General features: G+C 44.7%; 1 protein-coding gene across 2 annotated transcripts in view; it reads left to right on the forward strand.

Moving 5' to 3' along the window:
- Nucleotides 1–21,595, forward strand: part of PRICKLE2 (prickle planar cell polarity protein 2) — a 259,498-nt gene extending 237,903 nt beyond the window's left edge. For both annotated transcript variants that reach the window (XM_083491472.1, XM_083491473.1), the window contains one exon: nucleotides 18,841–21,595. In XM_083491472.1, the coding sequence (XP_083347598.1) occupies nucleotides 18,841–19,709 (869 nt within the window). In that variant the 3' untranslated portion in view covers nucleotides 19,710–21,595. The remainder of the gene's footprint in view (nucleotides 1–18,840) is intronic.
- Nucleotides 21,596–25,177: the final 3,582 nt, after the last annotated feature.

The following is a 25,177-nucleotide window of genomic DNA, read 5'->3' on the forward strand; positions in this document are numbered from 1 at the left end:
CTACTGGGAATTGTAATTCTGTGTGGGGACCAGGGGTCTCCTAGCAACTCTCAGTAGCTGCCTCACTTTACCTAATGGTAAGACCACTCACAGTTTCAAGGGTGCTTTGGGAATGGGGATCAAATTAGACTTGAAGGAGAACGTACTTGAGGGGTCATTTGAGGAACCCGCCCCTGCCCCCCTCTCTCTTATCCCTTTCTGGTACCCATCATGGGATACTCATTTTACTAACAGAAGAAGTGATGGATGCCTTCATCTCTGGGATTTAGGGGTGGGGAGTGTTGAGGAGGAAGGAAAGATACATTTATTTTCCATTGCAGAATGGAGCCAGCCTCTTCTCAGTGGGGAAAACCAAATGCTGTTCTTCCAGTAAGATCAGATGTGGGCAGCTGTAGAGAAATTCCACTCTCTTGGCTGCCTGTTCCAAAGCAAAGTGTCCAAAAAGTGTAGGCTTGCAATGTTGTGTCCCCCCCCCCCTTTCTGTTTCATGCAGTGCCTTTCTACTCTCCCTGCTGGGCTTTGCAGATGAGGTGTTGAAATATTAAAAGACTTGTGCACTTGAGTTCTTTGGAAAGTAAGGAATGCCTTGTTTTCCATTGCTGGCAGGCTTACAAATGAAAAAGCCACAAGGCAAACCAGAGGAGATGGTGCGTGGTGACAGGCATGAGGTCGGATCCCAGCAAAATCCAGCGTTCTGAAATGTTTCTGAACTCTTTTTGCAAGGATCAAAGCTTGAACTGCTGAGAACTTAAGGATTTTTGAAGAAGGGGGATCCTTTCCTTCCTAGGCCATCAAAGTAAATTTCCTTTGGAAGGGAGACTTGCAGAAGTTTCCTTCAGAAACATTGCCCTACATGCCCCATCCACTTACACTAGGAATTGAAACTATTAAGTAAGTCTGCACCAGTATTCTCTCATTTCCATTTTGGGGTAGATGTTCACTCCCAAAAAAACACTTTGAGTGAATACTCACATTTTAAACATTTTATGCAGCGCCATGTCCCCCTGGTTGTTGCTTCAGCACAGTTTTCTCTTTGGATGGTATTCTTCCTTTCTGGAACACTCACATGGGTGATCCCAGCTGGTTGTCGGTAGCCTGATGAACAAGGTGGCTTTGCAATGCCACATAGCCAATCAGACTCAACTGTGTGCTGACAACACAAAGAGCAACTGAAGGCAAATGAGAGTTAAGAGCAAATGAGGGCAGTGTGCATTAATAGATAAGCAAGAGTGGGGGGAAACTGTTGAAAAAGGGAGGCCTTTGTCGGCACTGGCAAAAATATTTTAAAATATTTAATCATAACTCAAGTACAGTCGTACCTTAGATCCCAAATGCCTTGCAAGTCCAGCGTTTTGGCTCCCAAATGCCGCAACCCAAGAAGTGAGTGTTCCGGTTTGTGAACATTCTTTGGAACCCAAACTCCGATGCAGCTTACATGGCTTCCAATTGGCTGCAGAAACTTCCTGCAGCCAACCGGAAGCCATGCCTTGGTTTCCAAAAGTTTTGGAAGTCAAACGGACTTCCGGAATGGATTCCATTCAACTTCCAAGGTACCACTGTATTAGGCAACAACTACAGTGGTACCTCGGGTTACAGACACTTCAGGTTACAGATGCTTCAGGTTACAAACTCCGCTAACCCAGATGTAGTACCTTGGGTTAAGAACTTTGCTTCAGGATGAGAACAGAAATCGTGCTCCGGCGGTGCGGCGGCAGCAGGAGGCCCCATTAGCTAAAGTGGTCTTCAGGTTAAGAACAGTTTCAGGTTACGAACGGACCTCCGGAACGAATTAAGTTCTTAACCCGAGGTACCACTGTAATCACAAAGATCATGCAAGATTTGCATGTTGAAGTATTATTAAAAATGTAAGTGCAGCTGATCAATGCAAGACATCAGAATTGTCCAGAGTTGGTGCTGGAGCCTGCCTATCTGCCTTCTCTGCCTTCTCCTCTTGGAGTCCTTCTGTTCTTCAGTGGCCTGGTTCACACATCACACTGACAAAGTGCAGCAAGGTAATTTTACACTGCCAGCATAGTTGGGTGAACATTCCGTCTAAAATTGCTCTTGTATGTTGAAAGCTTCAATTTGACCTTCCACGTCAATCCCTAGTTAAATATGCTTTGCATGCAAAAGCTCCCCAGGTCAGTCCCAATATCTCCTGGTAATGCCTGGGGACACCCCCCCCCAAAAAAAAAAATTCTGGAGAACCTCTGCCAGTCAGTGCAGACACCACCAAACAAGATGGACCAATGGCCAACTCTCCATGTTCCTAGGTCATGTAATACATGAAAAGCTGTAGAAGCTCTGATTCTTCTGTAGTTTTCTAGTTCTTGAGTGGAACAGAAATGGTGGTTCTGTTTTGGTTTTCCCTCCAGAAGCCCAGGTAGCAAGTTGCTCCCAGAGGGCAGAGGAGAAACACAGAGACAATGTTGGCTCCTTTTTCTCCAGCACATCCCACAAACAAGGGCTATTAAAAGCAGCATAGATGGTAGTTGATTCTTCTTTTTTTACAAGCGCGGAAAGGAATGTGCAACTTCCCTGACTGATGTGGTCTTTGCTGAGACAGCAGTAGCCTCATGCTGGCATTAAAAAGGTGCAGGCCATTGATTGTTGGGGAGAAGGGACCGGGGGTGTGTGCATCTTTTAAGAAGACAAAAGATCTGTGCATCCACCAGCCCAGAAAGTTCCCTGATCCCAGCAACATTTGCTGCGTTCCTTCCCTTGCTGTCAGCCACAGTGCCCATCCGGACTCCCTGCTCCAGGCAAAATGCCATGAGCAAATGAGGACAATATGAAACTGCTGGCATCAGAAATTGGCACACATGCAGCTGAACAATGGCCAGTCCTAATGACCTGTCAAGCATGCCATTGCTTGCCCTGGAAATCCACAGTAATCTCCAGTCAAGCAAAGGACACCCTTCTCGCTATTTCTCCCTATTGCATTTATTCATCTATTTCAACATATACCGCTAAGCAATGTGCAGGGAGGTTGCAAAGGATGCAGAAGACAAAAACCGGTTAAAACTAACTGTGAAATGCCTCCTGTGTGCTTTGTCGTTACCGCAATGAATGTGCAAAGGGGTTTTCTCGGTGGCTGCTGCACAACTGTGGAAACTCCCTTCCCTTGGAGTCTCATCAAAGTCTAATCCTCCGTGTTCTCAGTTCCTTGGGGAAAGTGCTCAAGCGCCTAATTGTTCATGTGAAAAATCAAGGAGTTGCAAGCATTTGATACAGTGTTCATATATTTTTATGCCACCAGTCCTCCTTCCACCTGCAACCTGGCACACTGTTCCATTGTAAGTGCAGACCTCAGCACTGGCGAGGCTGCCCTGGTCAGTTCCATGCAGGGCTTGGGCTGCGTATAATAATATAATAGTGATAATTTATTATTTATACACCGCCCATCTGACTGGGTTTTCCCAGCCACTCTGGGTGGCTCCCAACAGAATATTAAAAACACGATAAAAAATCAAACACTAAAAACTAAACACTAAAAACTTCCCTAAACAGGGCTGCCTTCAGATGTCTTCTAAAAGTCTAATAGCTGTTTATTTCCTTGATATCTGATGGGAGGGCGCCACTACCGAGAAGGCCCTCTGCCTGGTTCCCTGTAACCTCACTTCTCACCGCCAGAAGGCCCTCAGAGCCATAGCTGTCAACTTTCGGATTTGAAAATAAGGGATCAGCAGCCTCACCTGTCCTGGGGACAGTCTACAGGATATCTAACAATCCGGGATAGCAGCAGGAAACGGTGCTGGAATAAGGGAATTTCCTGCAAAAAAAAGGGAAGATTGACAGCTATGCTTGGAGCTGGACCTCAGTGAACGATGGGGTAGCTGAACGAATGAAGGCTGAATGATGGGGGTGGAGACTCTCCTTCAGGTATACTGGGCTTTACAGGTCAGCACCAACACTTTGAATTACGCTCGAAAACTTCATAAGGATAGAACTGAGATGTTGCTTCAGCACAAGGCCTCCTCAGACTGAGCTTTGAAACAGAAGCAGTTGGCTCTGTCTCAGTAGCTGGCTCTGCCTTCACTCAGAGGGGGGCTCTTGTTTAAAGGGAGCCATCCTGCTTTAGCAGTCATTTGATCCAACGGAGTAGGGAAGAATAGGGCAGGGTTGAGGAACCTCCTGGCCAAATTTGGCCCAGCGTAAGTCTCAGGAGGCTGTTTTCTCCAGACCACTCTCATCTCCCATCACCAGATGCCATATGAGGCATGAGTTGCAGAAGTAAGTAGGGTGGATCCCTTCCGCAGGAACTCAGTGACACAACTGATCCCTTTAGAAAGCATAATTTCTAATGATTCGTTTACAACTTTGAGAGAGGGTTTTCACCCACCCACACAAATGTGCCGAAAAAGCATTCAGCCAAGCGCCAGCAGACTCCTTTGCTTCCGTTGCACCACGTATGTCAGTGTCCGATGATCTGTACACCCATCCCTGTCTTAATTGTCAGCCCATTTAGGAGAGCAGAACCATTGCTTACATAGAATCATAGAATCATAGAGTTGGAAGAGACCACAAGGGCCATCGAGTCCAACCCCCTGCCAAGCAGGAAACACCATCAGAGCACTCCTGACATATGGTTGTCAAGCCTCTGCTTAAAGACCTCCAAAGAAGGAGACTCCACCACACTCCTTGGCAGCAAATTCCACTGTCGAACAGCTCTTACTGTCAGGAAGTTCTTCCTAATGTTTAGGTGGAATCTTCTTTCTTGTAGTTTGGATCCATTGCTCCGTGTCCGCTTCTCTGGAGCAGCAGAAAACAACCTTTCTCCCTCCTCCAGCGGACATCCCTCTGTGAGGGACAAAGATACATCCAGCGGACATCCCTCTGTGAAGGACAAAGATAGGACTGCCTCAGTGCTGGCATTTCTGTGTGCAGAGTTTGGAAGTGCCAAAGCAAGGAGAGTTCTCAGTCCATTGCAAATCTCCGTAAAGCTCCATCATCATAACGACAGGTGCTAGGCAGCCAATGAATAGGCCTGTCTCTTAAGCTGAAGAGATACAAATGAATGTTACATCAGTTTTAAAGCCCTTCACCAAGGCCTTGGAAATTCCCAGGAACTCTAAATACTCATGCAAAACAGCAACCTGTTGCCTGTGATTTGAACCCCACATGCATTGGCATCCACTTCGGAACTGGGACGAGAGTGCAAATGGCAGTACTCAGTTGACCAAGCAACTGGAGGTAACAACCACCTCTCCATGTAGTTATAACCAGTGCTTTTTTCTGGGGGGAGCAGGGGTACGCATACCCCTAAACATTTTGTGAATCTAAGTTTGGCCTTGTTGAGGGGCAGTATTTCAATATGAGTAAGAAAATGAGAGTCTCCCTAAACATTTTATTTTTTTTAAGAAAAAAAGCATTGGTTATGACAGTGCAGGAGTAAGGTACAGAGGGACTAAATGCAGTAGAGACATGCTTAAAGTCCATTGTATTTGTTGCTTGTTTCCTTGCTGTGCCTGTGTGTTTGTATAGCTCTTTAAGCAAGTCGGGCACAGCTGGCCAGCTTTCTGTAATAAGTAAAGCAAATGACATTGATGATCCTTTATGTTATTCCACCATTCCTCCTGCATTCCTTTCCTCTCAGCTGTGTACTTCTGTAGCTCTGTGCCTACAACCTGCTTCTCCCCATCCACCACCCCCATAATAATAATTTATAATAATAATTTACTACTTGTACACCTCAACCACGTAAGGAAGTCTGGTGATCTTCTACACACAGTCGTACCTGGTTTTGGAACAGCTTAGTTCCCGAACGTTTTGCCTCCCGGATGCCGCAAACCCGGAAGTGACTGTTCCGGTTTGCAAACTATTTTTGGAAGCCGAACGTCCAATGGGGCTTCCGCGACTTCCAATTGGCTGTAGGAGCTTCCTGCAGCCAATCAGAAGCCATGCTTTGGTTTCCAAACGTTTTGGAAGTCAAACGGACTTCCAGAACAGATTCCATTCGACTTCCAAGGTATGACTGTATCTACTTAATAATTTCTGCCAGATAATAAGGAAGGGTTGCATATGGGAAGCACATGACTCCTTTAGTGAAACAACTGCATTGGCGTCCGGTTTGCTTTTTGACATAATTCAAAGTGCCGGCGACAACCTTTAAATACCCTAAAAATAGGTTGGGACTGGGTATCTGAAGGACTGCCTTCTCCCACATGCCTGCCAATAGCGGCCATCTTAGGAAGCCCTCCTGTGGCTCCCAGAATTCCCTGAAATATGCTTGGTTTGGATCAGGGAGAGGGCCATTTCCCAGCTCTAGATCCAGTGAAAAGTGGTTGCTCAGCAAGCCACGGGTCTTCGCCTCCTGGTGACCTGCCCTCCATGCCTGCTTGCGATTCGCTAATTGAACAAGCGGGCAGGATCCATTTCCCAGGCAAGCAAGCTCAGCCTAGAAGCTTTGTTTGCTGCCTAGGAAACCGTCGCTGGGGCTTCCCCGTCAGATCTCAGCAGGAGGGGAGAACATCGGCCTGCAATGGCACCCACCAGACCTCTGAGCTAGATGGACCTGTGCACTGAAGTTACAGTGCAATCCTATACATGTCTACTCTGGAGAGCCAGCGTGGTGTAGTGGTTAAGAGCAGTGGACTCGTAATGTGGTGAACCGGGTTCGATTCCCTGCTCTTCCACATGCAGCTGCTGGGTGACCTTGGGCTAGTCACACTTCTCTGAAGTCTCTCAGCCCCACTCACCTCACAGAGTGTTTGTTGTGGGGGAGGTAGGGAAAGGAGATTGTTAGCCGCTTTGAGACTCCTTCGGGTAGTGATAAAGCGGGATATCAAATCCAAGCTCTTCTACTACTACTCAGAAGAAAGCCCAGTGGAGTTCAAGGGGCATTCCTCCCAAGTTAAGCTTAGTAGCCTTTCCCAATCTAGCAGCCTCCAGACACTTTTGGATTACAAATTCTCCCCAGCCAGCATGGCAGTTGTGGTGGGAGCAGTAGTCCAAACCATTTGGAGAAGGGCACCATGTTGGGGGAAAGGAGGCTTGCTTGGTACAAAGCAGTTTCATACGGCTTTAAAAGGCATTGTGGCGACCAGTCATTCCCCATAAACATAATGTGCAGAGATGAGACAAGCCATGCCTTGAAAGCATTTGAGTGCTGTCACGAACATGAAAGCCGGACTGAAGAACAATATTGACTCGAATGCCTGTCTGGTTCTCTGACTCTCTCTTGCTTTTTATTCTTCTCGTGGCCCTGTTTTCTTTTAGCTGCTTTCATTTATATAATGGTTCCATTCTCTCCCCCCCCCCCGCCCCCCACAAATTCCAAGGTTGCTCTGAAATGAAACGATGCTCTGGTGTAAACAAGTTGCAGGCAGACCCGCTTAGAAAAATTCCTGGGGTAGGATTTCAAATAAATCTTATTTCATGGGGCTTTGGAAAGCACATAGGGACTGCAAAGGAAGCCAGAATCCTGCCACTTCCGGGGTTGGGGGTGGGGAGGGATGGTGGAAAGAGCCTTCTTGAAGAAAGTCCTTCTCTGGTTGTCTGTTGCCTGCGAAACTATTGTTCTGGGATGCTGCTGAAACCTTGCTTCAGAAGCAGCATGTCACTGTATAGCTGCTCTGCGCCACAGCGAGATACAGCTATGGCTTCACGGTCTTCTTATGGGATTCTTGGAGGCATTTGCTTTCACCTCCTTGGCTGAGCTCCCGTTGCTCGGTCCCTGCTCCTGCCAACCTAGCAATTCGAAAGCACGTCAAAGTGCAAGTAGATAAATAGGTACCGCTCCGGCAGGAAGGTAAACGGCGTTTCTGTGCGCTGCTCTGGTTTGCCAGAAGCAGCTTAGTCATGCTGGCCACATGACCCGGAAGCTGTACGCCAGCTCCCTCGACCAATAAAGTGAGATGAGCGCTGCAACAACAGAGTCGGTCACCACTGGACCTAATGGTCAGGGGTCCCTTTACCATTACCTTACCTGGGATATAGGATGCTAGACTAGATGAACCTTTGATCTGATCCAGGAGAGCTCTTGTGGCCTCTTTTTATTAGAGACTCATGAGACGTCCCAGTTCACTCGTTTATTTGTATGCCACTTTCTCATGGAATTGGCTCACAAAATAACAAACGAATATTAGCAACAATGAAAAATTATCTTGTCTGCAAGTAAATCCCAACAAAAACGAATCCATACGATATTGTATGAAACAGTACAAATAAGGCAACCTAATTCGGCAGCTTGAAACTAAAGAGGAGATGCAAATAGGAGTAGAGATATTTCATCCCCTAATACTACTTTCTCTGTGATGCTGAAGGAAACAAAGGCAGGAGGGAAGCCATTCACAGTGACTGCATCTTCTGGCTTTCTGTAAACTGGTAGGGCTGGAGCAGATTTGCAATCAAAATGCAACCTACAGTTACTAGGAAATCTGCTTGGGTCAAGTGTGCCTCAGAAGTATATTGCATGGATTTATCCCATGGGTAGGCAAACTAAGGCCAGGAATCAGTGTGTTTTTACATGAGTAGAATGTGTGCTTTTATTTAAAATGCATCTCTGGGTTATTTGTGGGGCATAGGAATTCGTTATTATATTTTCAAAATATAGTCTGTCCGTCCGTCCCCCAAGGTCTGAGGGACAGTGGAGCGGCCCCCTGCTGAAAAAGTATGCTGACCCCTGAATTTTATCCTATACCAGGCTATAATGTAGAATTTAACTCAGGAGCAGTGAAATCCATAATTAGGGTATGGCCATGGGCTCCCAAAGGTTAAGCGGCTGTTTAGAAGATTGCTGTGTCCTGTGCCATCTGGCCAAGCGATCGTCTTTGTGGAAGTCTGAATTCTTGCTTGCTCCATTTGCTTTTAATGCTGGAAATAAGAAATCTCATGGAAACATGCTCCACAGGTCTCAGAAAGGTTTTTGGAAGCATAATACAAGTAGTTAAATTCCTACATTTTACGACTGCGGAGTGTGAGTCAAATGGTGGTTTCATGTCAGTCAAGCTTGATGGAGTTGGTGGTTGAATCAAAAACTGGAACTCTTCTGCTAATTCTAAAAGTTCTGCTTGCTTTGCACAAGTTCCAAATAGTTCAGACACAAGTTGGGCTGCTACTTTTAATCAATAAATGAATCAACTTAATCTATAGTTGATTAAATTGGCAATCAGTGTGGCTGGAAATGTAATTTAGATTTGCCTGCAGTTGTTGTTTTTATGTCAGGTTGGTTCTAGAGCATTACTGTAAAAGTGCATGAAAACAGACAACATGGCTACTCTTAACAATGGGTGGGCGAGATCAGGTGATACCCCATTCCTCTAAGAGTGTTGCTTCATTGTAGTTGGCCCAATTTGCCTTTATTAATTTAACTTACACTCATGTAAATATCTGTTTTTAAAAATAAAATAAAATAAACCCCAATCTGTTTGGCTGAATGCAAATTTATTTAGATGTAATCCTGTAATGGGCTGGTTAAATGAAAATAATAGAAGTCTTATAACTGGTTGACATCTTTAGTGTCATGCACAAATCCATCCTGTCCGCAGTTCTCAGAAGTCCACCCAGTATCCCAGAGTACACCTCCCTGTGAAGGCACTAATGACATAATCTACCCATTCAGCAAACCAGCCAAAAGCTCCTGTCTTTGCCAAGGATGACTTCAAAATAAATGCGGACCTGAATTTCAGGAGGGAAATTAAAAGTACATTTTCTTTTGGGAAGATGAAGCTCTGTGTTGTCAGATATTTTTAGATGTTCGTATGTCAAAAAACACCTCTCCCAGCATGCTTCAGACTTAACAAGACTGTGCCATGATATCGCGTTTGTAAGATTTTAGGAAAACTTAATTTTAGTTGTAGTCAAGTTAGAAAGTTGGATGACAACTAACAAAGCTAATAAAAGCTAGGGGTGCTGTGTGTGTGTGTGTGTGTGTGTGTGTGTGTGTGTGTGTGTGTTTTAATAATAAAAGCCAGTGTGGGGACTCACTATAGTAATAACTAAAGCAGCAATCCAAAATATAGAAAGCCAGCAAAATTTTGCTGGCTTAAGGATGCCAGATCCAAACTCTGTTTAGGAGTGGGAATGCTGGTAGAGGCAAAACAAGCCATTAAAACAGAGTTTGACTTTCACCGCCATCTTTTTTTGTGACTGACTGAGCTGAGCGGAGTTAGGGTTTGCAGGCTGCCACGATCCTCAAACTTTTTAAACAGGGGCCAGTTCACTGTCCCTCAGACACTGTTGGGGGCTGGACTCTAGTTTGAAAAAAATATGAACGAATTCCTATGCACACTGCACATATTTTTTTTCTTTATTGGGGGGGGGCTCCAAGAGAGTGGGGCCCTAAGCTATTTTTTAGCTTATACGTAAATCTGGCACTTGTTTGCCTTGCTGCGGTGCACCTGCGGGGTGAAACTAAGAAAAAGGGATTTGGGTGGGTGGGTGTGGCGGTGCCAAGCATGGCGAGAAGGGGATTAACGGAGACCCTGGCAAAAGAAGGAAATGCCCAGATGGCAACAGAAATGCTGCAAAGCGCCTCTGCCTGAGTTCATGAAATGCAAAAGCGGGCTTTGGCATGTATATCATGCATTTAAATCTCTCTCTGCTCCGGGCAGCAGGATGTTTGGGGAGGGGGGCGATGGAGACAGGCAGGCTGGGAGAGGAGGGCCATAGGCCCATTAGACAGTGGCGGGTTCAGCAATTGCTGGGTTCAGGACCCTGGCAGGCCAGATTTGGCCCACGGGCTATAATTTGAGGACCCCTGGCCAAGACCAGCAATTTGCAACTGAGAATCGTGGCACCTTGCAAGATTCTGCTATACCCGGTTGCAAATGCCATCCCCGCAGAAGGTATCTGAAGAAGTGTGCATGCACACGAAAACTTATACCCAGAAGAAACTTAGTTGGTCTCTAAGGTGCTACTGGACATATATTATTACTTTTTATATATTTCAACTGTGTTGAAGACAGCCTAGCTAGGAGGGTTTGGGAAAGTTGCTGTCACCTAGTTTCAACTAGTTTCAGTTCCTTCATTGGCAAAATTGGGTGGCATGGCAACTTTCCCGTTTTAACCATTCGTTTTGAAGCCAAATGGAAAGTAAATGTGATCTACAACTTTGCACTTGGGGATCTTATGACATTGGTTTGTGTTGTTGGCATCCATCCATCTCAAGAGACAATGGAGTACTTTGTGTGTGTGTGAAGGTAATCAGACGACCATTGCTCTAAGTTGGTGTTGACAATGTGTGTTTGGTGCTGCGCAGATGGCAACAATTGCGGGGTTCCTGCCCATACAGAGAGATAGTTCTTGCGCCATGTTCTGGTGATGGTGCCTGGAAGCAAAACATTTTGCCCCTTACATACCCCTCCAACCCCAGCCGTTCTCAGGAGAATTTTGAATCTTCCTTGTTCAGCTGCCTTTTCTATCAGGAACAAGGAGCCAGAGGCTGCTGTCATGCCGAGATCTTATGACTTTCTAGCATTTGATCTTAATAAAACGTTCCTGACAAAGTCGGATGCCAAAACCGAGTATCTAGAAAATTATATTTGCAGAAACACATAGAGAGCTGCATTATCTTTCCCTCCCCGCTTCCCCCCTACGTAGTTCGCAAAGTCCATAAACTGGATTTGCAGACAGGGATGCATGTCTTGGGTTCAGGGCGAATGATGAAGAATCTGCAAATGAGTTTGTTCAGAAAGCTTGTTGGAATGGGGCAAAAGACAAAAAGAACAAATGCCAAAATAAACATTTCTGTGTTTGATTTTGAAGGCATTGGAGGGGGCCGTGGGGGGAGGGATTCTTTTTCTAATTGAAATAGTTTCTGAGCTCTGTCATCCTGACAGCCTAGGCGTTTCACATCGCTGCCAGAATCAAATCCAACCCTCCAGTAATCAGAGAATCCCATGTGTCTGTTTCCGGGGGGTTAGGGGAGAGAGAGGGAGAGAGCTATAGAAAGCTGTAAAGAGGGACGTTGACCCAGTTCTGGGTATATTTCAGTACACATTCTGGGACGGGCGCTTTGCTTTCTTCTGTGGGAGATCCTGTACTAACAGTCAGTCCTTCCAAGTGCTGACCTCTGCGCTGCTTGACTGCAGGAACTTTTCACAGAACTGATTTTTCTCCGGAACTGCTAGGGGAGGGAGAAGACGGGAAGAGCTAATGAGCGAGCAGACTGACTGTCTGCCTTTCTTCCTGAGGAGGTCTGGTTGGTGATTAAGGTTGGAACTAGATGTTAGGAAGAAACAAGGGGCTGCCATCAAAAATGGCAACCTCATGTCAGGTTGCCTCCTCCTTCCCCCCCTCCAATAGTGTGCAATAATAGCAATCTGTGATGGGCCGATCCTTGTGTTGTACATTTCCTACGTCTCCAGCAGCTGGGGATGTAAGAAGGCAGCAATTTCCATTCCAGCCTGCGTTCGTCACAGGCAGCGCGTTCTCCGTTCCGCTGCAGTTCGGTTTCAGCCAAGCTATTTGTCTCATGCCTGCTAATTAACAAAACTTAACATTCATCTCAGTGTAAAGGAAATGTCAAAGTTATGTAAAAAGAAGTGATTGATTTTGCATCACTTGTGGGCTTAAAAAACAAAAATGATTTGCCTGATTTCCAACTTGACGAGACACAAACATGCAAACTACAGCAATTTCTGCTCCCTGTTCCATTTTCACTGGGGTTCTCTCACCAGTAGCAGCCAGTGTTGTGGAGAAGCAGGGACAAGAGGGGGCCTCTGACTACAAGGTCACACCGTTTGTCCAGCCTGAGTCTCCAGATGTCGTTGGGCTGCAAATCCCATCATCATTGACCATTGGCCATGTTGCCAGGTGTTGATGGGACCCAAAGTTAGGGAAGGCTGATCTGGCTCAATATCAATATCTGGCGACAGCACTTCAGAGTCCTTGATATATTTTCACACCACCCACAATCTAATCCTTTTAATCACAGATGCCAGCCATTGAACCTGGAACTCTCCTCCTTGCAAGGCACATGCCCTAGCAATGCCTTTTGTTCCTTCCTCTCCCCACATCATAAGTTTCCATGCATTTATTTTCTCACATTATAAACCCTGCTTTTCATCCATCATGGATCCCAAGATGGCATGCATTTTAACCATCCAGGCCCTTACCAGACCCAATCCCAAACACACTTAGCGTCTTCAGTAATGGGGTGGCAAGACATGGTGCAGGGTAGAGGAGAGAAGGAAGGATTGCTATGGCAGCTTGTCTGAAGAACACAAGAATTCTCAGGCTGAGGGCCAGGATTCTGTTTCCAACCGAGGCCAGAGAGATTTGCAAGATGGACATGCTATCGCCAGCCAAAATCCTGTACAGATAAACTCCCTTTGTAAATGGAAGTTCCATTTAGCTGGCCTGTTTTAAAACCGTATTTAATAGTTGCTATTCTCTCTAGCTCCATTCCATGTTGCCATATTGCCCTCCAGGGAGAAAGGCAAATGGCTGACTGGAACATCTCACCACAGGTTCCTCTTTCAAAGGGCTAGCCTTAAAATTGCTGACGCCGTCGAGCACAGAGTTCCCCAAAGGTTCCAGACTCGTGCGAGAATTTGGCTTGGACCTGAAAACCCAAACTTTAGCCGCACGGGGCTGCAAGTTTCAGTCAGTCACTCGGTGGGATTAGTCAACTAAAGCTTTAATTGCAGAATTTGAAAGCATGCTAGTTAAGTCACATAACACACTCGCTTTGTCGAACGGATTCTGTTTATTCTCCAAAACGGGGGGGGGGGGGGGGTAAAAAGGATTACCGAGTTCAGACAATGAAAACTCCCAGCTACATCAATGCTTTGTTGAAAGATTTCAGTACTGCTGATGTAATGAACAAGCTTACATGTAGCTCTTGGCTCTGCTATTATTAACAAGTAGGTGTGGTTAAAATCACAGCTGAAGAACGCCAACCGACTAGGGCAGCAGGGAATGTGTTGCTGAGGTGTTGGAGTGCCTGCTCAGTGCAGGCAAAAATACTGCAAGCGAACAGAGGTTTGCAGTGGAGAGGAAATAGACAAGGATTGCTCAGCAAACAAAACAGTGCGGAGAAGGTTACTGGAAGGTAGAAATTTTGAAGCCAGTCCTCTGGCCCTCCCGATGTTGCTAGACTGCAGTTCCCATCACCCCTGGCCATGGACCATGTCAGCTCAGGCTAATGGAAGAGTCACGCCCTCTCTCTCTTAAAATGTTATCTCATGGAGAGAAACTGTCACCTTATTTCAGGATCCTCAAGGGAAAAGGGCTTTTTTTTTATTGAGATGTTGCAGAATGTAATATATGCAAATTTAATCAGTTAAAAGCCAAACAGTTAATCAGCTAAAAGATCCTGGTTGACAGCCCTGCAATTTATGACCAAAACAATGCCTAATTAATATTTATGCAGCTATTTCAAAGTGAAAAGGTCTTTTTGGATCGTTTCTCGAACACTGTTTTCTGCTTTTTAAAGGGATTGGCCTTTTTTCAAGGGAGAACTTGTCTGTGTAACATAACATTTCTTCTTCATGGCTTCAGCTCTGCTAATGTTATGTGGGTGGCTCACCTCAAAGTAAGGCCACATCTTTGCATTTAAAGCACCACTGTGCCACATGAACAGTCACGGCTTCCCACAAAGCATTCTGAGAACTATAGTTTGTTAATAATGTGGAGAGTTGCTAGGAAACCCCCATTCTTCTCATAGTGCTACATTTTTTCAGAGTGGTTTAACAATATATCCATTTTCCCAGGGGACTCTGGGAATTACAGCGTTGTGAGGGGAATAAACTAAACTACGGTCCCAGGATGCTTTGGGTGAAGCCATGATTGTTAAAGTGGTTTAATAATGCTTTGAATATATGGTGCTGATGTGGCCTAATAGTCCCACATATAGGAGCTCACCTGATTCTTGTAAAAGCCTATCTAGAAGCACAGAATTGTGAGTCAGAAGCGACTCTATCTTGTCCTGACAACATCCCCAAACAGCGCTTAATCACCATATATTCCCACAGTACCAATTTGCCACTATAGCACTATTTTTCACCACCAACATTTTGTGTGTGGTGGCAGCAGGACCTCCCTAATATCTTCTATGATATCAAAGAATCACAGCAAGCACCTGCTGGGTTCCACAGCTTCGGAAACAAGAAGTTAAAAGGTTGTCCCCAACTCTTCCTTCCTTCTTCCCTTGCCACAAAGCAATTCCTCCAAGACCTGTAGGATGAATTCCCATTCCACAAGGGCTATAGGTCGAGAAAGGGAAGCCGGAAAATGTGGGATCAAGCCAAGGTCACCCACTGGCTACACAAGTGAACAGAGGTTTGATCTCACATCTTTCAGATGGCAGCCCGTTAGGTATTTAATAGGCCAGACCTGTGATTACTGTGTGTTGGCATGGCGTTTTCACGTTTATCGCCACAAGTATTGCACAAACATTGCTAGAGTGGATCATGCCTTGTCCCTCGTGTGCCTGTGCACTACTGCCCTCTCCTGGACAGGAACAAAACTGCTCCTCTTCATATCCGTATCACATACACATTGTACAAAAGGCCTCTTTTCAACTTCCAGTTTCCATGGTGAAAAATCCGAATATGGTATGGACTTGTACTTGTGCCTGTTCTCAGGTCAGGTACGCATTACAACAAGAATTTTGCAGTGGATCTTCATGCTCCAAATGACTTGCAATTAGTTGGGGGTGGGGCATAAATCCTTCCTATGGTACAAATATAGAACAAGTATATAAAGGTCAAGCCTTTTGCTTGTAAAATGAACAGAAAGCTAAATACCGCCCAACATATTGGGATCTAAGGCTGATTTAGTCAATATCTCCAATAACTCCAGATGTGCTGATATTACCATTCTCAAATCCCTCACACAGTCATACATGCAGTAACCTTTCAAAGCCATTCATTCAGACTTTGCTGCTGTAGCCAAGAACAAGTTTCATCACAGTGGTTGAAAGGAAGGGGGGGGGAGAGACTAACAATTCAGACGCTTTTGAAACCTATGCTTTCTTCTTAAGCAGATTTTCAAGCTTGTCTTCCAAAGCACAAGAGCTGCAAACCATAAAAAGGTTGAAAGAGAGAATCTGACAAACTTGATCAAACTGTGGACTTACAGAAAATATATTGGAGACTGAGTGCATCACATGGACCATATGACACACTCACACGCCTGTTCTAGAAGCTTCCTATTTCTGTTTTCCATCATGAGTCACCAGAAAGCTTTTATGAAGTGAACCCTGCACACTTAAAATGGATTAGATGGTTTAAAATTCTGACAGGATTTTTAATCCTTAAGATGAATTTTGCAGATATAGCAAAAGCAACAGGCAAACTAATGGCTATTACTACTTGAATCTTCTTCACAGTAAGGAAATATATTATTTCCTTTTGAAAATCACTTATTTCTTCTCGCATCACATCTGACCAGAAGGTTACATATGTATCTACGTGAGGTAAAAGCTGAGGAAATATTATCACCCCCATTGACCAATCTTTACATTTGCATATGAAAATTCTCACGCTGTTTTCTGAAATTTTCAATTTGTACATGGATATTCACAGAAAAGGCTTGTTCTCATGTTGTTGCCTTCCCACCCTCTCATGAAGAAGGAATGCAAAGACGGGCCTCAGATGATGATTGTAGGGTCCAAGTTGGTTCCTATGGGGAGAGGTGTTCCTTGAGGTATTACAGTCCTGAGCTGTTTAAGGCTTTACAGGTCAAAACCAGCACTTTGAATTGGGCCCAGAAACTAATTGGCAGTGCAGTCAGGCCAGGATCAGTGTAATATGCTTAAACTGTCTTGCTCCATTGAGCAACCTGACCACCAAATTATGCACTAGCTGAAGTTTCTAAACCCTCTTCAGGGGCTGCCCAATGTATAACACATTGCAATCATCTAACCTAGAGGTTATCAGAGCATAGACAACAAAAGTTCAGCTATCCCTGTCCAGATAGGGGTTCATCTGGGCCACCAGCCAAAACTGATGGTAGACACCTCATGCTACTGAGGACACCTGAGCCTCGAGTGACAACAAAGGATCCAGGAGTACCCCTAAGCTACAAACCTGCTCCTTCAGAGGAAGTGTAACCCCATCCCATCTGGTGTAGGGAGTTACCCACTAACACTGTCTCAGTCTTCTCTGGATTGAGCTTCAGTTTGTTGGCTCTCATCCAATCCATTACTGAGGCAAGACACTGGTCCAGCACTTCCACTGCCTCACCTGCAGATGTAAAAAAAAAAAAAAAAGTAGAGTTCTGTGTCATAAGCATATTGCTGACAACATACTCCAAAACTCCAGATAACCCCACTTAGTGGTTTTGTGTAGATGTTAAACAGCATAGTTATGTTTACATAAAAGTTAGATATTTTTAAGTTAAGAATTAATTTTCTAGTATGATGTTAGATTTGGGCTTGTGGTAAGGCTAACTGTTGTCAGGGCTCTGTTTCTGTTTGGATGATGCAAAATTCAGCTGAGTGAATGAAGGAACAAATTATTTTCAGTAGCTTTCAATTACTCAGCTCTGAAGCAACTGTTGGGTGCATTCTGATGAATAAGGAGAGATGTTGGTCATTTTAGTATAATGTTGCTGTCCATTCCAAAAGTTATTTATCTGTGGAATAGGTTTTTTTGGGAAGGAAGAATCTCATTCATATTTTGAATTTTCAGATTGCTGCAAAAAATTCATTTTGGTTTTAGCGTCTTCATGTATGGCCTGAATAATGTGTGTTAGTTGGTTGAAAATGCATGAAAATGCAAACAGAAATCAATAGCAAATACAGTGGTGCCCCACAAGACGAATGCCTCGCAAGACGGAAAACCCGCTAGACGAAAGGGTTTTCCGTTTTGGAGGTGCTTCGCAAAACGAATTTCCTATGGGCTTGCTTCACAAGACGAAAATGTCTTGCGAGTTCCTGCAGGGGTTTTTTCCTCCCCCCCCTTTTTCCCAAGCCGCTAAGCCGCTTATCAGCTGATCCGCTAAGCCGCTAAACTGCTTATCTGCTGATCCGCTAAGCCGCTGATAGCGCTAATCTGCTAAGCCGCTAATGGGCTTGCTTCGCAAGACGAAAAAACCGCAAGGCAAAGATAATCGCGGAACGGATTCTTTTCGTCTTGTGAGACACCACTGTAAACATTTATATACAGCCATGGTAAGAGCGGCCAATGAGATGGAACAGAGAGTACCTAGAGGCTGCCATTGCTGACGGGTGTCTGAGGAATAGGAGAGTTCTTTTGCTCTTTCCAGCAGCTGTCTAAGGCAGCAATGGAATCAAGGGATTGGCACAAAGTGCAGACTACCTAAATACACCTCCTTTGATGGAGCCCAATGGGGACAGTCACCCAATAGCCCCTGTCCCATCATACCAGTCCCCATCCTTTGTACCGTCTAAGTAATGAAAAACACTCATTAATGTCTTAGGTAACGGTAAAGGTACCCCTGACCATTAGGTCCAGTCGTGACCGACTCTAGGGTTGTGGCGCTCATCTCGCTTTATTGGACGAGGGAGCCGGCATAAAGCTTCCGGGTCATGTGGCCAGCATGACTAAGCCGCTTCTGGCGAACCAGAGCAGCGCACGGAAATGCCGTTTACTTTCCTGCTGGAGCAGTACCTATTTATCTACTTGCACTTTGACGTGCTTTCAAACTTCTAGGTTGGCAGGAGATGGGACAGAGCAATGGGAGCTCACCCCGTCGCGGGGATTCAAACTGCTGACCTTCTGATCGGCAAGTCCTAGGCTCTGTGGTTTAACCCACAGCACTACCCGCGTCCTCAGTAATGTATTACATACACACAATTACACTGCCTTTGTAGAGATACAGCATCACAGGTCAAATAGCCATGTTTGCAGTCCAATACCATTGAAGAAATGAACAGAAACCACAGTCTTTAATTCTTTTTCTTCCCCCCCCCCCCCTTGTTTCCAAAAGGACTCTCTACGGATGGTGGGGCCAAGCGGCAAGAGCATCTCTCTCGATTTTCCATGCCTGATCTAAGCAAAGATTCTGGAATGAATGTCTCAGAGAAGCTGAGCAACATGGGGACCCTGAATTCCTCCGTCCAGTTCAGGAGTGCCGAGTCTGTCCGGAGCCTACTTTCCGTTCAACAGTACCAAGATATGGAAGCCAACCTGCACGACCTCACTAACCCCATTGGGTACAGGGACACACCGTCCCGTGGAAGGATGCACCAGAGCTTTGACTATGACAGTGGGATGCCGGGGAACAAATTGGCTGGGCAGGAAGGTGCCCGGCATCCCCCCATGAGCGAGCGCACCCCAAGACGAACTAATCTCCGAGATGACGACCGGCGGTATCGCCCCCACAGGCCCCGGCGGTCCAGGCGCTCCCGCTCAGACAATGCCCTTCACCTCGCCAGCGAGCAGAGCTACAAGTTGAAAGAAAGGCCCTCTCTGCGAGCCAGGGAAGACTACGATCAGTTCTTGCAGCAGAGAAGTTGCCGAGAGACGGCAGAGCAGGGCGCACGGAGAAATCTGTATGGCCAGTGTCCAAGGACCGTATCGGACCTTGCTTTGCAGAACCACTTTAGCGAAAGGTGGGGACCCTACTTTGCTGAATACGACTGGTGCTCGACGTGCTCCTCCTCCTCCGAATCTGACAACGAAGGCTACTTCCTTGGGGAACCGATCCCGCAACCCAGCCGCCTCCAGTACGTCACCGGCGAAGAGCTCCTTCACAAATACGGCTCCTACAGCATGCCGAAGTCTTCCACGCTAGGTGGTCGAGGACAGTTACACAGCCGGAAAAGGCAAAAGAGCAAAAACTGCATCATAGCATAACCACGTTGCCCAAGCACAGTGTTGGAGAATGTAACTACTTCATCAACTTGCACTGTTGTAGGTCTTAAAAGTGCTTTTCATTGTAACGGAAATACCTGGCGAGCTGGGAGCTGTAAGAAGGAGGTCATAGACAAGGGTCTATAAATAGTCATAATCGTTGGCATGGTGAATATGTTTTGCACATTTTATTTTGGGGATGGAGGGAGGGATAAAATTTATTTTAGCATGTAATCGTCACAAATTTACCTCCTTCCCACAAGTAGCTGCCACCCACTTAATACACAGTTCACCCTCATCTTTTAAGTTGCCATTGTTTTCTATAACCAGCAGTTAGCTTCTAGTTAATTTTCTCTCTCTTGATTTTTCATTTTCATCACCTGCTTTTGGTCATTCTTCTGCCAGATTGTGTAAGTTATTTCCATGATTGTTCTGTAAATGCAAAGAAAATGAGAGTTTGGAGAAAAATATTTTTGTATTTTGTAATATCAGAGGAATTTCTGTATCTTAGGAGTCCCTGGGAAACTCATGCGTATCCATCATGCTTTTCAGCTAGAGCTAAACAAACAGAGCTTCAGAACCCTTTATCTTTTGCCATCAGATTTTTTTTCTGGATCAGCAAGGCTTTCCTTTCTGCACCTGCTCTAAACGCAAAAGAGCCTCTTATAAATTCATTAGCTCTTGCGGAGGCCTACAGGGTTGCTTTTAAATAATAATATTAATAATAATAATCTACTAACACTTGCATTTTATGTTATTCTGTAAAACAAATACAGGCGTCTGTTACTGAAACAAAATAAAAAAATACGTTGCTGTTTTTCCAACGACATTTAAGCAAAACGCGTAACCACCAAATGTTTGGAAAAAGAACCCAGGTCTAAGAAGGAAGTTTACATCTATTTGGAGAGGGCTGGAGTCGCTAAAAAAAAATAATTCAGCTACTTTTGGGAGGATAGACCAAAACAGTTGTAAATGGTTCAGTTGTGTGGTGTCAGCATGAACTTGTTTTGAGTATAGAATTGTTTTCTGGTGCTCTAGTTTCCTGGCATTTGTTAACTGCTGTTCATTACCAAGAGGTATCTTCAACACTGCCTTCTTCTGAAATTCATAATGAAACGAATACATCCTAATCATGTCAGACTTAAAGCCTACCCTTGGGAGATAATCACTTCAAACCCATTACGAAGGCAGTTTGAAGGGCCTATCCTCAGGGTAAAATGGAGTCCATTCTTTGGAAGTAGAACAAAGCAACAACAGCTTCAACATGGTAGTTATATACATAGGGCTCAAAGTGTACTGTGTGCTATGGTGGATGTGATTTTTTTCTCTGTATGCTTTAAACAATTGGGAGATTGACACCCAGATGTGTTCTATATTGTTTTCAGATGAGACAGCGGGAAAGAAGGAAATTCTTTTTTTCTTTTTTTCCCTTTTGGTTGTTGTACTTTTTACTACAGGGCTGTAAAACGGGTTTCAGTAGACCCCCAGCTAAATAGGATCTTGCCAGCTTACACCACCTGTGGAGAACTGGGTGGCTCTGTTAGAACAAGAGTCAATGGGAATAGATGGCAAAACCCAAATTGGTGTGAGGGGAATGGGGCAGACAAACAAACTGACAGGTGTGGGAGCCCTGACTCTCCAGTTGGACCTAAGAAATGGGGTCTTTGGGCCTGCTCCAGCTCCACTGTGGAACAGGCCTTGGATCAATGTACATGTAATGCTGAGGGAACAGATGGCCTTGCCTATTGGAAAGCAGTGACTTGGAAGGAAATCTCAGATACGGATGTATCCATAGCACAGCTAAGAATCTTTTTGTTGTGCATAAGGAGAATGTGATAATTATGATTTTTTTTCCACACAAAAAGAAATAAAGAAAGAAAAAGAAACAAGGTGATGTATAAAAAGAAAGACTTTCTTGGCTTCAATGAATGAACATATTGGCCCAAACTGAAAATATATTGGTGTGTTTTTTTACAGTAGATTCTATTCACTGCCATCTCATTAGGGGGTATATGTTTATTTCCTTTTGACTCATTTTATGCTCAGTGGAATAGAACCCACAGTGTCTGTTATCATTCTGATGTGCCCCATTGACATCTCACAAGAAGACAGTTCCCAATGCATTTCAATGCAGCTGAAGCACACAAAGCTGTCCATGACATATAAGAGAGCAAGGGAACTTGTGTGGGCTGCAGGTTCACCTCATAACCCCTGGATCTTGGGAATGGCAGTACAGTCTGCAGTAATCATTTGACTTACACTCACAAGTGGAAACATCCCATTTTGTCTATCACACATTGTTAACTAGCCATGGTTTGTACAAACTGCCACTTCCTGTGTTGCCTTTTCACTTATTGGACAGAACCATGATGACCATGTTAACACCTTAAATGGATTAGAAATGGTAGACATAAATGGGAAATTTAGAGGGGAGGGAAACCTAGATATGGTTTACTAAATGTATGAGCATGATTCATTTAGGCTGGGGTGGACCCTGTGGCCCTACAGACATTGGTGGACCCCAGATCTCATTTTCCCTGACCCTTGGGCATGCTGGCTGAGGCTGAAAGGGGTTGGCAGTCCAACAACACCTGAAGAACCACCCCTGATTTATGCCCTGGTCAAATTAAACAGTTCTTAGGTTTGTTTTAAGGTATTAGGGCACCAAGAAGTTGGCATATTACATATTAGGCCCAAAGCAACTAATGTGACTGAACCTCCTGGAAAACAATGAGGCTAGTACTACTACTATTAGCACTAAATTTTATTTATGAAATATTTTATATGAAAAGTTCAGCCTGCATTGAACTGTACTACAAGTACCTATCCTAGCTACATTTTATGCATTTGTTATTTAAATGACCATTTTAATAATAAGATCTTTAAAAATGCAGTTTATCAAGGTGTGACTCAAGCAGACATGATTTGAGGATTGCTGTCTATAAAGCTGCAATTCTCTGCCTGCTTACCTGGGAGCAAACCCGTTGAACTCAACAGGACTTGCTTCTGAGTAAACATGCATAGCATTAGGCTGTAAAACCCTTAGATGTCTTTAATGTGCTGTTTTCAGATAACCAAAGGAATGGTTTTGTACTTTGGAGGGAGTTGCATATGCATAATACCTTTATCGGTAGTCCATAATTGCCAATAATTACATATAATTACTTCTTGAAATTACATACAGATTGTTAATTGGGGACAGATCGTTAACTGGTGTTAATCAGCATATTCCAGAGAGGTGTAGAGATTCATGGTGATGCATCGAGGAGAGGAAAAACACGCATGTGCTGAATTTGACAACCGTCACTCTCTGATGCACTGGTGAAACCCCCCAAATACCAAATGTAAGCCTGTGATTTCACCCTTAACTTCATAAAAGTTTCTATAGCAATTTTAGAGGTTAATGGCGTCAGTCAAAGGAAGAAGGAAGCAGCCAAGAGTTGGCAACATGTTGAATCCTTTATCTGTCCGAAGAACAGATTAAGATGTGTGAGTTGGCAAGTGGAAACAATTTACTAATGCCATGGGTAGCTCAACAGCAGATACTATTGTGTGGACAAAGGCTGCATATTGTCTTAATATTCTGTAAAGCCAGGCTAAGCCAACAGTTCAGTTCTGCACATGCCTCTTGAGAAGTAAGTTTTACTGAGTTTCAACAGGAACTACTACCAGATAAGCATATAGTGCAGCCTACCGAACACATTAAGACTCCCAAGTAATGGTGCCATGGTTGCTCAACAAGATGTATAATGCTGCTTATATGAAGCCCAAACAGACTGGCTGGTCAAGTGAATTCAGAAGGCCAGGGCAGCTACCTTTGACAGGGCAAGACAGTCCCTGAGTGTGGGCCAGTTGTGGGTCATTATAATCAAGTCACCTTATCAGAAAACCACCTAAACGAGTGTTTGTCTCTCTCTCACACACTTTGTGACTGTGTGTGTGTCTGTGTGTGTGTGCACACACACACACGCACACACATATTAATCCTGCACACATTATCCATCTACACATACCATCTTTCCTGCTCCTATTTGGCGCAATTGGCTGTTGCCATGAGATCAAGTCCACATAAGTCCATTGATTAAAAGCATGGATTAAAAGACAATGTGAATGGAAGAAGAAGCCTTTACGCCATCCTTGTAGCTGGCTTCTCCCCTGGGACTTAAGTGGATCTTTGCTTGGAGGATGAAGCCAGTCATAGAAAGGTCTAATGAATTCCTCCAGGCATATGATAAATACTACAGGTGAATCACTGGTGTTAATGAATTGGATCCCAAACAACAGGAAGCTAAAGCAAACCACACCCACATTTTTGGTCCATCTGTACTCTACAGAAAAAACTGAGGGTTGGCTCCTGTTAGAAAGTGTCCGCTATCAAAGCAAGACGAAAGCAGGAACATCTGGACATGCTTTTATTGCAGGAAACCCCTTCAATGGAAAGGGTTTGCAGAAAAAGAATCATAAGGCAGCAGGGGCTTGAAGAGAGCAATTTAGTGCACTGGGGTCATCAAAATGCAGGGAGTTGCGATAATCACAGCTAAGAAAATGACTGTATGTCGTAACAGAAGAAAGTCTCTTGGTGGCAAGCAGGTATTGTAATAGGCAGTTTGTAAGGAGGGACGCGGGTGGCACTGTGGGTTAAACCACAGAGCCTAGGACTTGCTGATCAGAAGGTCGACGGTTCAAATCTCCCATTGCTCGGTCCCTGCTCCTGCCAACCTAGCAGTTCGAAAGCATGTCAAAGTGCAAGTAGATAAATAGGTACTGCTCTGGCAGGAAGGTAAACGGCGTTTCCGTGTGCTGCTCTGGTTGGCCAGAAGCGGCTTAGTCATGCTGGCCACATGACCCGGAAGCTGTACGCTGGCTCCCTCGGCCAGTAAAGCAAGATGAGTGCCGCAACCCCAGAGTCGTTCACGACTGGACCTAATGGTCAGGGGTCCCTTTACCTTTAAGGAGAGCCGATAACAGTAGCTTTTGTTTACTTGCCCAGTGAGGCTCTGTGTTATTTTCTCAGGGAAACGATTAACAAGGTAGAGAACTTCAAACAAGGGGTGGTAATCCCTGGAAGTGGAGACTTAAATGATGCAAAGGACACTAGCAAGGGCACAAGAATAAAATAAGTAATAAATGTTGGAAATGTATAGAAAAAGAAGGATATTTTTATCACAAGTGGTGGGAATGTAAGAAAGTGAAAAGCTTCTGGGAAATGATATACAATGAGATGAAAAATATGTTGAAATATACATTTGGGGGGGAAACAGAAGTATTTTTACTTGGCATTGTAGGGGAGTATATTAACAGACAGGATAGTAAATTGTTTTTATATAAAGAGGGGTGGGATAGCCCAGGCACAGGTTCCCTCTAAAATAGCCAAAGTTATTGCAGATCGTGGTCTTGTTAACAGAGAATCATAGAATGGTAGAGTTGGAAAGGACCCAAGGGCCATCTTGTACTACAATGCAGGGATCTCA

Source organism: Podarcis liolepis (assembly GCF_965112155.1).
Source record: "Podarcis liolepis genome assembly, chromosome: 2".
In the NCBI taxonomy this organism is placed as follows: Eukaryota; Metazoa; Chordata; class Lepidosauria; order Squamata; family Lacertidae; genus Podarcis; species Podarcis liolepis.